Source organism: Fomitiporia mediterranea (assembly GCF_000271605.1).
Source record: "Fomitiporia mediterranea MF3/22 unplaced genomic scaffold FOMMEscaffold_14, whole genome shotgun sequence".
Lineage (NCBI taxonomy): Eukaryota > Fungi > Basidiomycota > Agaricomycetes > Hymenochaetales > Hymenochaetaceae > Fomitiporia > Fomitiporia mediterranea.
In genome coordinates this window covers 544,777-562,473 of record NW_006760399.1, presented here as the reverse complement: position 1 = coordinate 562,473, position 17,697 = coordinate 544,777, and the positions used below count along the sequence as shown (strand labels likewise).

Below are 17,697 nucleotides of genomic sequence, written 5' to 3'. Positions count from 1 at the left end.
AGGAAGCATGAGCCACTAAGAATGATAAGCCACAAAGAATGAAAGAAAGGAATGCCAAAGATAAAGGTACAAAGAATGAAGGGGTGGTCAAAGGAATGGAATGATGAAGTAAGGAAGGGTAGTAGCAAGAGTTGGCACACATATAGTCTATAGACAGTGCCCCTGAGGGACGGAAGTCCTGAGTTCTGGTACAGAAGGGTGCAGAATCCTCAGAACTGAAGGTACAAGAGTAGAGAACTGTAACATTGCTCTTCCACTTGTTTGTTCCTAATCTGCTTGTCATATGTGTATCTCTCCAGAATTGTAGTGTTTCTAGTTCCTTGACACTTCTCAAAAATCTGTCTCTAGCTTGTATTGTAGTGCTCTTACTCTGGTGGACAGAGACCACCTCCTCAACAGATCATTCAGGTCCTGAAGCATTATGTGCTACTCCCTGTTTGCAAAATCTTTGGTCTCACATTCTGTAGTTGTAAAGAACAGTCTACCTAGTAATATCCTGAATAGAGCCTTCTGTACAACTTATACTGTAATATCTATGTGAAGCATTCCTATAGAGAGTCACAACCTCAGAATCTGTCCTACAGTCAATCCCTGACCTGTGTCTACTGTTTCGAGTGTAATGGTCATATTACAATCCAACAGAATCTTTAATACTTCCTATATGTTAGCTTGAACTATGTTCACACTTGAACCCTGGTCTAGTACACAATCTACCTCAATTTTTCTGTCTACTATTATCTTGAGCATATAGAGTAGAAGCAAATGGTTGACTTCTGCTAATACATTATAATACTACTATAGTGTACAAATGTTTGATCCTGTAACAGGCAGTTCTCTACTGTAGAATGTAGTGTTTCTATCTGTTTGGCATCTTAACATAACTAATTCACAAGTCTTCTTCTAAAGCTCTGGAGACAATGTAAGCAACTCCTACTGTGTAATACACACTTCCTACTCTAAGCTGTGTTCTAAAACTCTTCCAACTATTTCCAGGTCCTTAATTGGTACAATATAACAGTACAGGTGCTCCTTTGTTCCAGTTCTGTCTTACTGTGTACTCACTAGCATTAGTCTGATATCTGCAGGCTTTACTACTTTGTAATCACACCCTTACTTTCCCTTCCCCTTTACATCCTTTGCTTTTGATTGTTCTGTAACCTTCTTACAGGCTTCTCCTAGTATTACTTTAAGCCTTTCAAGCTCTACAAGGTTCTCCACCTCCTCCTCTTCTTCTTCATCAACCTCTACCATTATAACTAGTACAGGAGCTCCTAGACTGTGTACTATGACTGGTACAGTCTGTACAAAACTAACAGAGTACATTTGTAACAACAGAAAGTGACTATCAACCTTTTCCTTCAAGGTCTGCCCTATCCTAGAAATGGTGTTTCTGTTAACTATAATAATTTTATTGTCTAGGCTCTGTACACACTTCCTGTTTGTAATGTATTCTAACACTTTTAAGCAACTGTGTATAAAATGTTCAGATTCTTTACAAAACACACAACTTCTGTTTCCTGATCCTCTGCCTGAACCTCTACTGTATCCTCCTCCTCCTAATCTTAGGCCTTACTTTATTGACTCTACTTGTGATTGTAGACTCTAAAGTGCTTCCACAATACTTGTCAAATTAACTTCCTCCTGTTTGACTAGAATCACAGACTGACTCACAAGTGTATCTGATCTACTAACTGCTGTGAGTGTAGATCCCCTAAGGATTGACCCTACTATAGCTACAACTTACACAATATTGTACACAAGTCTGTCCTCATAGTCTGGATACTTGATTTCTAACTTCTGTGTCAGCTTTTCTACAATTACTCTACAGAACACATGTAGAAAAACACAGTAAGATTCCTCTAGTGACAGCTTATTGTTAGTTGTCAAATAGGTTGCTATAAGTGTAAACTCTTAGTAGTATGTTCCTAAATTGTCCCTATTTGTAATTCCTCTCTCTGCCCATTTCTGCACTATAGTATCCAAGTCACTTCTAGCATATTATGCTCCTGTCTTGAGACTCAGGTAATACACAATTACTCCTGTCTTAAATGTATCCTAAGATACTTTATCCACATTATCCTACAAATCCTCTACTTCTACAGGCACATACTTTATTGTAAGCAGAATAATATCTGCTCCAGCTATGTTGTATTTGTTTGTAAGACTTTCCATATCTGCAAAATACCTCTGTAACTCTCAGAGCTTGGTTCTGTCAAAGGACAGTGTATCATGTGCTCTACAACAAGACAGCTTCAGAATGTTCAATGTAGCTATTGGCTGTACTGCTGGCCTTGGTTGTGATAGAATTTGCATGTTTACTTGTAGTTACTAAAGTAGTTGTATGTCACTTACAAGTTGTTGTTACTGTAACTAGAGCTGTGTTGTTAACAATACACTAGTTACTAGTGAGAGTAATAATACTAGCTACTGGACAGTCTCTGTTTCCTGTAGACTCAACTGTGCTCTTCTGTAATACAGTGTTCTAGTTACAGTCAGTTGTAATGTTGATACAGTTTGGGAAAGTTACAGGGTAGCTGACAATCTTATATACAATTCTAGGGTTGTGAAATACAGTAGTTTGTCACAAATTCAGAAACTGATTACTTAGGGATTGAGTGATGATACTACAAGGTCTTCTTCTTCCTCCTCTTTGTTACTGACTTGAGCACTCTACTGTTCTAATAGCATTCCTAAGGTTTCTACAATATTGGATTCTGTACTTCTAGTGTTCAGACTATTAAATGTTTCACAGTGTGATTGGATTCTAGCAGATCTGTGTGTTCTACTCAATACAGGTACTAGTGCTGACTGTGACTGAGTTGACCTAAGGCTATGGGCTGGTGTTCAAGAAACCTGTTCAGGATACTGAGAACTGTTGGAACTTGTGTTGTTTAACTATAGAAACCCCCCTTATAGTAGGCTCTAGATGAAACTCCTGTAAAGTGTCTAAGAGAAGAACACAGGTGATTTGTTAAGTTCAAGGGGGAGCTAAACCACAAGTCTTATGAGACTAAGGTGGTTTCAAACAGGTGCAAGTTCTTCTAGCATGGTTGTGACCTCAGAAGAGAGATGTGAATAACAGAAAGTGTACTTTACAAAGTACACAACAAACAATCTGATATGGAAAAACAATGAAGACTGTGACTATGCCTTATACTAGAGGACTTTGAGACAAGAGACAAGAGCTAAATCAATAGGTGAACTATCTGAATTCCCCCTGTATCTAGTACATAAGTAGCTGTATTTATAGTTTTCTGAGTTCTGGAAAAGTGTAGTACTAACAGGGAAATGTTATGGCTGAACAAAAGAAAAATAACAAAATATACAAGAACAAATAAGAGAACCTTTTGCTAGAGGTTGGAAGAAAATAGGGTGAAAATGCATGAGGAAAATTTAAGTGGTCTGTATTCTAGCCATAGGAAATGTTATACAAAAGAGAAAAGCAAGATTTATATTGAAAGAAGTAGAAGGTTCTCATACTGTTATCATCTGATCAGTACAGACAAAGTGTTGAGAGTTCTGAGATTTCTGACAGTCTCCTGAGATCATCACTTTGATCACCCTAATGTCCTATCTGATTGGAAGATTGTAGTACTTTGATCTGAGTAATAATAATGTAATGGTTTGCTGAGCCACTCACTGTGACACAACTTGTGTTCTGAGCCTGTGATAAGTATGTGATCCATACATCCTGTGGAGAAAACAATGTGTGTAAGCTGATTCTGAGACTGTGCACACTTGTGGTTCTGTTTGTGTATACTTACAATACAGAATAGTTGAGTGTTCTCAGAGTAGGCTTCTATAAGTCATGTAGGTGTTTGGAATTGATCTCTGTAATTGTCTGTATGTAATGTACAGTTCTTAGCATGATACTGATTGTTTCACCACTCAGTAGTTTGTCTGTAGTATTAAGTAGGGATAGTCTCAGTTGAGTTCACAGTTAAGGACATGAGTCTGTCCTTGTTGAAAGAGAGAGGTTAATGAGGAAATGTTAGTGTATATACTTACTCTCTTAGACAATAAGACTATACAAGCTGTATGTTCCCTTCAGAACAAGTAGTAGTTTATTAGAGAACATTCTAAGTACTAACTCTAGGTCCCTATCCTTTTAGCTCCCTTCTCAGGATCCCCCCAGATCTGAATAATGGCTCTAGTAGATAGTAGATACACTAGTTCATACATTAACAAGGCCTTTGTGTGAGAACACTACCTCCCTACTCAACACATTCTACTTCTAATCCTAGTATATAATGTAGACAGAACCCTGAACTAGAATAGTTAGATTACTAAGTTTGTCTAACTACAGATGACTATTTGGAATCATAAGGAAAGTATTAAGTTTAGAGTCACTAACCTTAGAAAGACAGACATCTTTATTGGATTTGAATAGTTTAAAGCTCACAACCCTACTATTAACTAGTTAGAGTAGACACTTGTGTTTAATTAGTGTTCCAAGTCTTACAACTATCTTATACTACTGTTCTAAGTAAATACATACACTTTTAATGTTACTAACAGTTCTAATAAAGGTGACTGGTTGTTCTTCTTTAACTAGGATAGATATATGAACACATATTCTAGTCAAGGCAGAACAGAGTCAATCTAAAGAATGTCTGAGATGGAACTAGTCTAGAACCCTCTTAGAACAACTCTACTCTAGAATGTATGTAGACCCAGCCTGCTGGATTTTGTCTAAGAGTTCCCTAAAGTCTTTAGTAAAGAGGAATTAAACTAGCTTCCTAAATACTGTTCCTAGGACTATACAATTAAATTGACTAAGGGTTTCCAACCTAAGGATTGTAAGGTCTACCTACTTAACAGAGACAAGTAGGAGGTACTTAATGAGTTCCTTTAGGAAAATCTTTAGAACAGCTGGATCCAACCCTTAAAGTCTCCTATAGTCTCCTCTTTCTTCTTTGTCAAAAAGAAAGATAGGAAGCTCTACCCAGTTTAGGATTATTATTGTCTTAATAAGGGTACTGTTAAAAACAAGTACTCACTCTCTCTGATTCAGGAGCTTATTAATAAGATGCATACATTTAGGGTTTTCACTAAGTTGGACATTTGATAGGGATACAATAATATTTGGATCCAAGACAGAGATGAGTAGAAGGCTACATTCTAAACCAATTATAGATTGTACAAACTGACTATAATGTTCTTTAGACTAACTAACTTGCTCACAATGTTCCAGTCATTCATGAATCACATTCTTACAGATTTGATTGACTCAGAGTATGTTAGTGTGTATCTGGACAACATTCTGATCTTTACTCAGACAGTCAAGTACTATTACTAACTGATCCAAGCAGTTCTGTAGTAGCTCTAAGATAATAAACTGTTCCTCTAAGAAGTAAAGTGTTCTTTTACACAGGAGTCAGTAGATTATCTAAGCTTTGTGATTGGTAGAGGAGAGGTCTGTATAGATCTGGCAAAGGTAACTACAGTTCAGAACTAGCTACAACCTTAGAACCTGAAACAAGTCCAAGCATTCTTTAGGTTTGTAAACTACTACTAACACTTTATTTAAGACTTTAGTACTATTGCCTGGCCTCTTCACAATCTCACTAGTAAAGATGTTCCTTAGTAATAGGGTGATTAGTAACAGTCTGTGTTTGAGTCCCTTAAGTAGGCTATTACTAGCAAGCCTGTATTAGTAGTTCTAACAGTTGTAAACAAGTTCTGAGTCAAAGCCAACTCTTCTAACTTTACAAATAGAGTAGTACTGTTCTAGTTTATTGACAGAAAGTAGTGTCTGATAGTGTTCTAATCAGAATCCCTCTCTGTAACAGAATAAAACTACCCTATCTATAATAAGGAACTTCTTACAATTGTCTGTTCCCTAGAGGAGTAGTGTTAATATCTCCTTAGTACTGTACAGAAGTTTGAGATTTAGAGTGATTACCTTAATCTCTAGTACTTCTAGGCACCTCAGAAGCTCAACTACTACTAGGCCTGCTAGATATTAGAACTGTAGAACTACAACTTTGTACTAACCTACAAACCTAGAACACAAATAACAAAAGCTAATTTACTCTTAAGACAAGTAGGTTATGAAAGGAGGGAGAATAATAACAAAAATCTTGTTCTCCTAGACAATTCCTATTTTGTGTCTAAGACAATCTAAGAGATCTGACTCAAATCTGAGGATGTTAACTTTGTCACCTGTATATAGTAAGCTCTAAGACACATACAGGACCAGGTTGTATTAAAGTAGTTAGAGAAGTAGGTTAGAGACTAGGAGGAGGATAAGAATAGACAGGTTTACTAGGAAGGCCAACTGTATGTTCTGAAGGATTAGAAGCTGTAGGAGGACATTGTTTAAGCTTATTACAACAATCTGACTGTAGGACATTTAGACTAACACAAAATGTAGGAACTTATTACTTAGAACTACTAGTAGCTAGGAATGTAGAAGGAAATCCTAAAGTATGTAACTAGTTATAATATGTACTAACAGACTAATACCTACTAGACAAGGGTTTGGACTCTCCTACATCTGTATTAGATTCTGGATCACTCTTAGGAAGAAGTCTTAGTAGACCTGATTAGTAAGCTACCTAAGTCTTAGGGTTATAACACTATCTGTATAATTGTTGACTAATTCTCTAAACAAGTCTATATAGTTCTGACCCAAACAGAACTCACTTCTGAAGGTATAGTACACATTTATTAGGATTATGTCTTCTAGTTACACAGACTCCCTTAGAAGCTCATTCATAATTACAGACTATAATTTGAGTCAAAATTTATGTAGAACTTGTATGTACTTCTCAGAATTCAAGGGAACCCTTCTACTACATATTACTTACAGACTGATAGTCAAACTAAGTAAGTCAATCAGGAGATCAAGCTCTATCTCTAAATGTTCATCAATCATTAGTAGTCAGACTGGTCTGAATAGTTAGCTCTAACAGAATTTATACATAATAACTAGTAACACTCTACAACAGGACAGTCCCTGTTCTTCCTCAATCATAAGAGACATCTGTACTAGGGGACAGTTCCAAACTGGAACAGTAGTTCTGAATCTGTAACAGACTTTGTAGAATGGATACATAAGACTAGGGAAGACACACAAGCTCTTTTAGAGAAGGTAGTATAAGTAATAAAGTAGAACTACAATCAGAAGAGATCTGTAGCTAAGAATTACCAGTCTAGGGACAAAGTTATACTAGAAGCTACTAACCTGACTATGGATTGCCTAATGAAGAAGTTGGACAATAAGTACTTTAGACCCTTTATTATTAAAAAGAAGGTTAGTGTCTCTGTCTACAAACTCTAACTTCTAGTAATATGAAAGTACATACACTCAGTGTTTAACAAGGTTCTACTGTCTTAGTACTATAATCTGGGTTTTCCTTTACAACAAAGACCTCTACTGCCTCTACCAGAACTTATTAGTTTCAAACTAGAATACAAAGTAGAGTATGTAGTAGATACTAAGCTAGTGTACAGAAAGCTCAAGTTTCTTATCTACTAGAAAGGATACTTAGTTGAAGAACACACTTAGGAACCTACTGAGAATCTTACTCATACTACTAAGGTGATCCAAGACTTTTATTGACTTCATCTGGGTGCTCTGTATCAACTCTGCCTTACAGATTTCCAAACCCTACTGTTCTAACCTATGCCTAAACTGTTAACCAAGCCTAATGTTCACTAATTAGGACAATTAGTTTTAGAGGGAGGGTAATGTTATAGTTCTCTACTCTCATACCTTTAGTTCTAAAGGTTCTGCACCCTTCTGTACTAGAACTTGAGACTTCTGTCCCTCAGGAGTACTATCTATATGTATACTAACTCTTACTACTACCCCTCCTTACTTCATCATTCTATTCCTTTGACCACCCTTTCATTCTTTGTTCATTCTATAGTCTCTTACCCTTTGTCTATCCCTTCATTCTTTGTACCTTTATCTTTGACCTTCCTTTCTTTCATTCTTTGTAGCTTTTCATTCTTAGTAGCTCATACTCTCTGAGTACTCTTGTATAGTTTAGTATATATAGGTGTACAAGATCAGACTGGTCCTATAGTCTTGATCTTGTCTACTCTAGGTAGTCCTGTACTCTTAGACTCACTCTATATACTCTACTCTTGTCTTACTCTCTCTCTCTGTCTGTTCTGTAAGTTCTGACTATGTTCTAGTACTTGTGTTCTGTATTTCTGTTGTGTAGAATAGTTGTAGCCTGGGTCCCCTTACTGAGCCTTCATGTCCCTTCTATACTGTTACTAACACCTACATCCTCTGTTCTAACAGTACAATCTTACTGTTTCTGTTCAAACTTGTTAGAGTTATTACTTGCTTTAGTGTGTACTAATGTTGTTCTCTCTTGATTGCTAGAATCCTTGATAGTAATCATATTGAGCTTTCTGTAAGCTTGATTAATGGAATCCTTGACATTAGTCTCTTCCTTTACCTTCTGTACATGTACATTACCTGTAATTCTGTATATATGTGTACTTTTCTTACTTGTTTCCCTTACTGAATACAATAGACAATGTTTACTACTAAAGTACTGTGCTACTGTATTGATAGTATTAATGTAATGTAACAGTTGCCTCTAGCCCAAAGACAAGGACTTACTTTCAATATTATTATACTCTCTAGTCTACCTCTAGCCTAAAGACAAGAACTTATAATCTGGGGCAATGTATTACCTCTAGCCCTTAAGGGACAAGGTCTTGTTCAGTAGTGTAATAGTAGATTGATGGGGACTTACTAGTCCTAAGGGAACATTCTAAAGTATTACAATCACTTTACAGTTTTTGAAAATACTTGTGTAATCCTGTTGTCTATTGTCTGTAAACTTAATACACACCTGTTCATTCCTTTTTGCCTTCACAGATGCCTGGTCCTTGACCTATCTGATTAATGCAAACCTCTAGTGTATCTAGTACTAGTCCATATCAATATGTGTTAATACATTCTAGAAATGTTTCAAAGTGTTCTAGAGTATTATGAACCTACTAGGGGCTAATCTAGTAAGTAGTTTGTGTTCTAACTCAAAAAATGTCTACTAACTCACTAATAATTCCTGAGGGGCACTAGGTAATGAGAAGTAATCTTGGGTTGATGAGAGGCAAGGTTTTGGTGGGCTTGTTCCCTCTAGTGTTGTTGTAGGCTCTGGTCAAAACTCCCTTCTTCCATTCTAAATAGGAAAGAACTAACTACATAAAGAAAGTGATTATGTAATCTAAAGAATTAAATAAAATCAAGAAGATCTGATAGTAACCAAAATCAGAACTCTTTACCTCCCCAAGCTTTAAATAGTGACTGTCCTCAGTCACTTGCTTTGAGAAGCAATAATAAAGGGTAAGTATAAGGAGTGTGGGTAAGGATAAAAGGTATTAATCAAAGTAAGATAAAGAAACAAAGAGTGTGAGTCTTAAGTAAGAATGAGTGTCCATAAAAGAAAGGGGTATAAGGGAATGTTAGAGTAAAGAGAATGTAACCTGTACCAAGGCTAAAGGCTTGCCAGACCAATTCTCTCCAACTCTAACATAGATGGTAGTAGTAGTGAGTAGTAGGTTTCATCCAACAGCTGCTCAGGTCTCAACCTGACACTTCTGGTTCTGATCTGCTAGGTCTGTCAAGGTCAAAATCTGATTACTGTTCTTGAAATCCTTTGTCTCACACTTAGTTAACATGAAGAACAGCCTCCTAATTATTATGTTGAACATTGTGTCCTTCACTACATGAACTGGCATTACTATTAATATTCTACCTACTGACACCTTGAGTCTTGGAATGACACCTTCAATTGTAATTGATCCTACATTTGCTAGCCTGAGGTTTGTCTACACTCACTCCTTTAGTACTCTCAAGTGTTTCCAAACGTCTTTGTGCATCACATTCATAACAGCTCCCTAGTCTAGTAAGCTCTCAGTCTCCAATTTGTTGTTCAGCTTTACTGTCACTAGCCTGACTGGTACACTTCCAGCCTTGTTGTTACTGACTAGGGTGCCTATCTAATGCTCCCTTGCTTGACACTGCTCTGATCTGACAGCTTCTAATGTCCTCCTGTATAATCTGCTTGTGCTCAGTATTCTTGCTAGGCTTGACTGATTCTCATTGTCTTAGTACTTGATCCTTACAGATACACTTCCAACCTTGTTCATCTGGCTTGCTACTGCCCTTTACAACAGCCTCTACTGCTCATCCATTACACTATTCTCCCTTGTCCTCACTGGTACACTTCCAGCCTTGTTTGCCACACTTGCTCCTCTGCTCTACTCTTGTTCTCATTCTCCAGCTCAAATCCGACTCAATCTAATGTAATCCACTACTTTCCCATACAATCCACTCATTCTCAGCTCTGCTGCTAGGCTTGACTGTGCTTTGTTGTCCTTGTATGCAACACTTGTACCTGTGTGCTAATCTTCTCTACTGTTAGTCCTTACTTCCTCACTCATCTCTTCCTCCTCTGCCTTCACAGGTCCACTTCTGGCCTTATTTGGCATTTTGTCACACATCTGAGTTGTCCTTATAAGCTTAGCTGTATACTGGCACTCAAGCTCTAGAGCTATTGTAAACAACTTGTAGTGTGTCAATATGACAATACTGTCTATCATCCAGTCTAAGACCTGCTTGATGATCTTGCTTGACTCAGCACTTTACTTCAGTCTGACTTTGACTGGCTTTGTGTTAGCCTTTATGGTCCTTGCCTCCTCTCTTTGTCTCTTCACATTCCTTAAGCATTCCTCCAACCTTGTCACCTCTGTATCCAAATCTGCTCTAAGAACAGCTTTGTGCTTTTCTCCCTCACTTGCATTTGACCTATCTTTTACTTCATCAATTGTGCCTACTGTAAACACAGGCTTGTCTTCATAGTATTAGTCTATACACTCCTTCAACATTGCTCCCTCTACACTGGCTGGCACAAATGCCCTACTCATTAACACAATCTTCTGCCCCAACCTCATACACTTCCCCCTCTGAGTGTACTTGCTCACAGTTCTACAGTCACATACAAAATGTCCTTGCTTTCCACAAAAGTTGTAGGTCCTCTTGTGCTTCAGGTCAGATTTTACAGAATTAGCAGATTGGTCAGTTTTGCATACTTGATTCATCAGTATCTTCCTAGACTTGCTTACTTTGTTGACCTAGGCTTGTAACTCTTTGAGCTTCCTCACAATCTTTACATACTTGTCTCCTACTTCTTTCTCTGGCTTCTCCTTTAACAACATTACTGTCTGGTCTTAGCCTACCTCTGTCTGCCCTGCTAGAAGAACATGGTCTGCTAGCCTGACTACATTGGCAAATTTGAACAGCTTGCTTACATCCTTGTCCACATAGAGAATCTCTAGTCATTGTGTCAGGTTTGTCCTCAGTGTCCCTCTGATCCCTCTCCAGAACTCACAGTCTAACTCATGTACTAACATCTTCCCTTACTCCTTCAAGTACTCTGCTTGCACCTGGAACTTGCAGCAGTAGTAGCCAAACTCTGTCTGCACTATCATTTCCTTCTTACTCTACACATTAACTAGTTGTATGATATTGGCTCTTGTGTAGTGTTGACCATTGATCAGCTCTGGATAGAGCTTTCTGATCTCCTCTTTCACAATGCTCTAATTACACACTCCTTTCTTCTTCAACTCAGGCACAGTAGCCTACAAACTGCTACAGCTTGTTACTGTATAGTACATCACTTGCTTACACATCTACTCAGCATCCTTCTGGAAGTCAGCAGCTAACATCTTGATGTCTTCAAAGAACTGCAGAAGTTCCTCAAGCTTGCTACTGTCAAAGTACAGTACTTCTCTTGATCCTCTTCTCAGCAGCCATGTTATTGTGCTTCTTACATGTCAAAACAGTCAGTTTAATTCAAAACAAGCTAGGCAAGGCCCTTGAGGCCAAGATCAAGACAAAAACAACCCAGACACTTTAGAACAGAGGCACTACCCCTTATAGTAGGCTCCAAAATGAGAGGCAAGGTTTTGGTGGGCTTGTTCCCTCTAGTGTTGTTGTAGGCTCTGGTCAAAACTCTCTTCTTCCATTCCAAATAGGAAAGAACTAACTACATAAAGAAAGTGATTATGTAATCCAAAGAATTAAATAAAATCAAGAAGATCTGATAGTAACTAAAATCAGAACTCTTTATTGATCAGACCCTCAATTACTCTTAGTGCCTAGTAGGGGATTGATACTAGGTGGGAGTAGTCAAAAATATGTAAGGAAACTTACTGTTCCTCACAAGAGAATTCTAATCACCCTTAGTTTACTCAACTACTGACTAGGATAACCTAGTACTCAAGCAAGGGGTCAGGGGAAAAGAATCCCCTTTACCTAGTACTAGAGACTGTCTTTTATAGGGGTATACACATGTAGATACATAAGGAGCAAATGTAACTAACTATAATGAGAATATATGTGCCTATGAGTCCTACTACACAATGATCTGACTCAATCAGTAATGAAAGGATGATAAAATACAAACTAGTAAAGCAAACCCTTACAGATGACTAGTATGAAAGCAAGACAGGAAACTATCACAGAACATATACTACAGGTTTTAAGCACTATTCCCAAGTGGAATTGGAAGAAATGATACTTTACAGACTATGTTTTATTTGTGAACAAGATGACCACTTAGTCAGGAATTGTCCTACTCACAATACAATCAGGTTGAATAATGTACAGGAAGACAGTTTATTATCTAGTAATGTTAGTATCAATTACACTACTCTAGATAAGTTAGCAGACAACTTGGACAGTAAAGACTACATAGAATTAGAGTTGATTACAGACTATAATACAGACTCAAACATATTGAGTAGTAATATACATGTTTTATTGATTTGGATACCTTGTGAAGGCTATACTAAGGATTCAGTAACAGAACAGGAGTGTTCTACACTAGAATACAAGTCCAGGAAGGATAATTGCACATTTAAAAGGGTGAATTCAGTATATTTGAGACTCTATAAGACTATAGCACTTAGGCATTATACTATAGGTATTCAGTACAGGAATGAACATTGTAGGAAGTCTAAACACTAAGATAGACAATTGTATACAGTATACAATAACATTTTACACTTGAAAGCAAAGGCATACAGTGTAGAAAGGATTCTACAAGACTATAGATACACATAGTACATGAAAAGCACTAGGAAACATGTATACAACCATTGTTTCAAGGAATCTAAGATGCTACAAGTGTAAGGTAACACATATATGGACATTTCAGAGACACTACTACTAATTCTTAGAGCCACAAATCAAAACAAACTCTTAAGAAATACAGGCTGTCTACAGGTAACAAGAATGTGTACCAGAACATTAGGAAAGGACCTGAGAATGTTAGAAGATCAGAATACAACCAGTCAGATAGTATTATAGTTTACAAGGTAATGCAAATAGTAAACTGTATAAGCAGGACAATCTATCAAGCATTACTAGACTATAAACTACAACTACTCTTGAATACTGAGACATATTTCAATCTAAACAATTCAGACAGGTATTCTATTAAGTTAGAAGGCTACATTATGTATTGAAAGACAGACATCAGTATATTGAGTAAGGAAAAGTGTATATACATTAGGAATACAATGATACTGCTTCAGAATAAGTATCAGACATGGAGACACATTGACAGTGATAGAAAGACACAGACATACACATACACAGTTGATTATATTCAGTACAGGAAGGTATTTGAAAGTAAAGAACTGTTACAGACATTTTCAGGACTAGCAGAATGTTCAGACATTCAGATATATTAATTCTGTAACATTACAGACAATTTGTATAAGATTGTAGGATATAATGTTCAATACTAACAGTCATTCATACAACAAAGAATACACAATTGAATTAGCAAGTTAGTATTAAACTACAGGAAGAGATACAGGATTAGTATTAAGTACTATAGAGGAACTATGTTAGTTGACATTAGAACACACATTTCCATCTTCAGGATTGAAGATACAGTCTATAATGAGTATGATTGAAGGAATTCACATAGAACAATGTTCTATAAGGTACAATTGGATGTTATACATTGAAACTACTCAGTTTACAGTAAAGAACTGTTAGCAAACACTAAAACCAGATCAGAATACAAGGATCTATAGTATATATTATATCTACAACAGAACATAAGGTATTACATTACAAAATACACCTTCAGACAACCAGGACTCATTAGAATAGACTCAGGATACTTTATTAGATGTATTACAGGCATTACAGACATGTAAACAGATGTGCTAGCATATATATACTCAGGTCACATAGTAAGAATCATATTATTCAAGCTACAGAATAATATTAGCAACCTACAGGAAGTAAAACCAATACAATCTATACACTACAGTAATAGTAAGACACTACTGAGATCAGGAACAGATACACATTGTATGGAACAAAGTACAGAAGTTCAGAGGGCAACTTTATGCTAGAGAACAAGCTGGAACCTAGTACATTCTATACAATCCACTCAAACAGATTATCACACTACTTTAAGGGAAAGTGAAGGCAATACACATACAGTTAGTAAAGATCAGAGTAATAGTGAATTAGGAATGATCATTCAGACTATTTGAGCACACAAGAATGATATTTCAATCCTACAGAGAGATATTAAGTATTAGAAAGCTCTAGGACATCTATTAGATAATGACACAGTTTAATCTACTCTAGGAATAAGTAGTTACAATCAGTTTGAAGTACAAAGTCATACAGAAGACCTCTCCAGACACTCTAGAAAGGTTTCAGAACTATACCAGACATTTTATGCCAAAAATGAAGTCATATTTTGACAAGAGGGCAAGAGGCACACACATTGTATTATATACACACTCTTTAAGCATACAAACTACATATTTGAGTGTACAATTTTTGAACTTGATCTACAACAGAACAATTTTGTAAAGGACTTTACAGGACCAGACAGAATTAGTACTACAGGAAATAGAATACATGATAGGTACACAAGGAAGGAATACATTAGAACAAGGACAAGTATACAGAGTGACAGGAAGTCAATGCTAGAATGTATTGATCCAGACACAGATTTGTCAAATGGACAGAGAATTGGCAGTATACACTCAGGACTTCAGGCAGTACTACTACACATACAGACAGGACATTTTATTAAGACATACATGGAACAACACAGTATACAGACAGTTACAGTACTCAGGAAAGTAAAGAATACTACCTAGACATTTTGTAATAGAACATTGTACTATGAGACATTGAAAGTATACTCAGACAATTCAGGAATCAAATCAATCAACTTATAAAGGTACAAATGAGTCAAGACACAAGGAAACAGTATGAGAATACAGTAGGACATTCATTGTGTACAGAGATACTGTGTATATACACACATATCTAGTAATATTTGGATAATACTTTTCAATCTCATTGAGTTTGAACCAATATTTTCACTTAAGAACAAATATTACACTCTAGGTTGTACTCTACAATTAGTATTCAAACATCAGGCTCAGCAAGATATCCAATTTTGCATTACAGTTGGTTATTACATGTAAAAGAGTACACATTTAGAGATATTCTACTAATACAAGCACAAGGCATTACATTTGCAGGAACTAGTCTATTGGAAAAATCAAGGACATAGTAGAGGAATTTTCAAGTACAACTCTGCTACCTATTATTGTATGACTAGTCTACAGGAGCAAGAATTTGTGTAAGGTCAGCTAGAAGCTGTTATACTAATACATTCTATTAAGGAAGAAGGCTATAGCTTTGTTGATTAGGGATTTACCTCTACACTTTCTAAAGATGTAGGAGAAGAGAATATTTATAATTACTACACTACTGGAATTTCTACTTCTGTATATATCAATCTACACTGTGTGTCTCAGAATACTTAAGAGCTAAAACACTATATCTTCTAAAACAATCAGTATTACACTAGGAACTGTACACTACATACAGACAATCACAGTAATCAATTCTGAAAGTCTACACAGCTTATAGAAGCATCTTCCAAGAGCACCTAATTATTCTGTATTGTAAGTGTTTGCAAAATGTGTACAGTCTTAGAATGGACTTACACATACTGTATATTTTACAGGATGTACAGATTATGTACTTATTACAGGCTCAGAACACAAGCTGTGTTACAGTAGGTGGCTCAGTAAACCAATACATTATTATTGCCTGGATCAAAGTACTACAATCTTCTAATCAGATAGGACATTAGGGTGGTCAAAGTAATGATCTTAGAAGACAGTCAGAATCTTGGAACTCTCTACACTTTGTCTGTACCAATCAGATGATAACAGTATACAAACCTTCTACTTCTTTCAATGTAAATCTTGCCTTTCCTCTTGCTTAACATTTCCTGTAGTCAGAATGTAGACTACATAAATTTTCTTCATACATTTTTCACCCTATTTTCTTCTAACCTCTGACAAAAGGTTCTCTTATTTGTTCTTGTATTTTTCATTATGTTCCTTTTGTTCAACTACAACATTTCCCCCTTAGTACTACACTTTTCCAGGACTCAGAAAAACTATAAATACAGCTACTCATGTACTAGATATAGGAGGAATTCAGATAGTTCACCTATTAATTTAGCTTTTATCATTTGTCTCAAAGTCCTCTAGTGTAAGGCATAGTCTTAGTCTTTGTTGTTTCTGTACCAGTTCATTTGTTGTATACTTTACAAGTGTACATTCTGTTATTCATGTCTCCCTTCCAAGGTTGCAACTGTACTAGAAGAACTCACATCTGTTTAGAGGCACTCTAGTCTTATAAGACTTGTGGTTTAGCTCCCTCTCAAACTTAACAAACCACCTGTGTTCTTCTCTTAGACACATTACAGGAGTTTCATCTAGAGCCTACTATAAGGGGGGTTTCTATAGTTAAACAACACAAGTTCTAACAGTTCTCAGCATTCTAAACAGGTTTCTCAGACACCAGCCTGTAGCCTTAGACTAACACAGTTACAGTCAGTACTAGTACTTGTATTGAGTAGAACACACAGATCTGCTAGAATCCAATTGTGTTGTAAAACTTCTAATAGTCTGACTACTAGAAGTACAGAATCTGAAATTATAGAGACCTTAGGAATACTATCAGAATAGTAGAGCACACAAGTCAGTAACAAAGAGGAGGAAGAAGAAGACCTTGTAGTATTGTTACTCAATCCTTAAGTAATTAGTCTCTGAATTTGTGACAAACTACTGTATTTCATGTCCTCAGAATCATGTACAAGTTTGTAAGCAACCCTACAACATTCCCAAACTGTGTCAACATAACAACCAACTGTAACTAGAACACTGTGTTACAGAAGAGTACAGTTGTCTCTACAGGAAATAGAGACAGTCTAACAGTTAGTATCATTACTCTCACTAGTAACTGGCTTATTGTTAACAACACAGCTCTAGTTACAGTAACAACAACTTGTAAGTGACACACAACTACTTTAGCAACTATAAGTAAACACACAAATACTATTACAACCAAGACTAGTAGTGTAGCAAATGGCTACATTGAACATTCTGAAGCTACCTTGTTACAGTATGTATAATACACTGTCTTTTGACAGAACCAAGCCCTAAGAGTTGTAGAGGTATTTTGTAAACATAGAAAGTCTTACAAACAAATGTAACATAGTTAGAGTAGATATCATTCTGCTCACAATAAAGTATGTACTTGTAGAAGTGGAGGATTTGTAGGATAATACAGATAAAGTGTCTTAGGATACATTT

General features: G+C 36.4%; 1 protein-coding gene across 1 annotated transcript; it reads right to left on the bottom strand.

Moving 5' to 3' along the window:
• Positions 1 to 9,076: 9,076 nt before the first annotated feature.
• Positions 9,077 to 10,914, bottom strand: FOMMEDRAFT_23314 (uncharacterized protein). The gene is made up of 7 exons (XM_007270596.1): positions 10,848 to 10,914; positions 10,633 to 10,826; positions 10,392 to 10,608; positions 10,269 to 10,370; positions 9,993 to 10,079; positions 9,916 to 9,968; positions 9,077 to 9,801 (listed from the first exon to the last, which is right to left on the bottom strand). The coding sequence occupies exons 1-7, from the start codon at positions 10,897 to 10,899 to the stop codon at positions 9,550 to 9,552; spliced, it is 957 nt and encodes a 318-aa protein (XP_007270658.1). The 5' UTR covers positions 10,900 to 10,914; the 3' UTR covers positions 9,077 to 9,549.
• Positions 10,915 to 17,697: the final 6,783 nt, after the last annotated feature.

Excerpts from the sequence above, each read along its gene's own strand:
- FOMMEDRAFT_23314 (XM_007270596.1), bottom strand. The coding sequence starts at position 10,899 with ATGAGTAGGGCATTTGTGCCAGCCAGTGTAGAGGGAGCAATGTTGAAG. Across the intron at positions 10,609-10,632 it reads CTAACACAAAGCCAGTCAAA|TCAAGCAAGATCATCAAGCA; the intron begins GTCAGACTGAAG and ends TAAAGTGCTGAG. Across the intron at positions 10,080-10,268 it reads AGTGGATTACATTAGATTGA|ACAATGAGAATCAGTCAAGC; the intron begins GTCGGATTTGAG and ends TCAAGTACTAAG.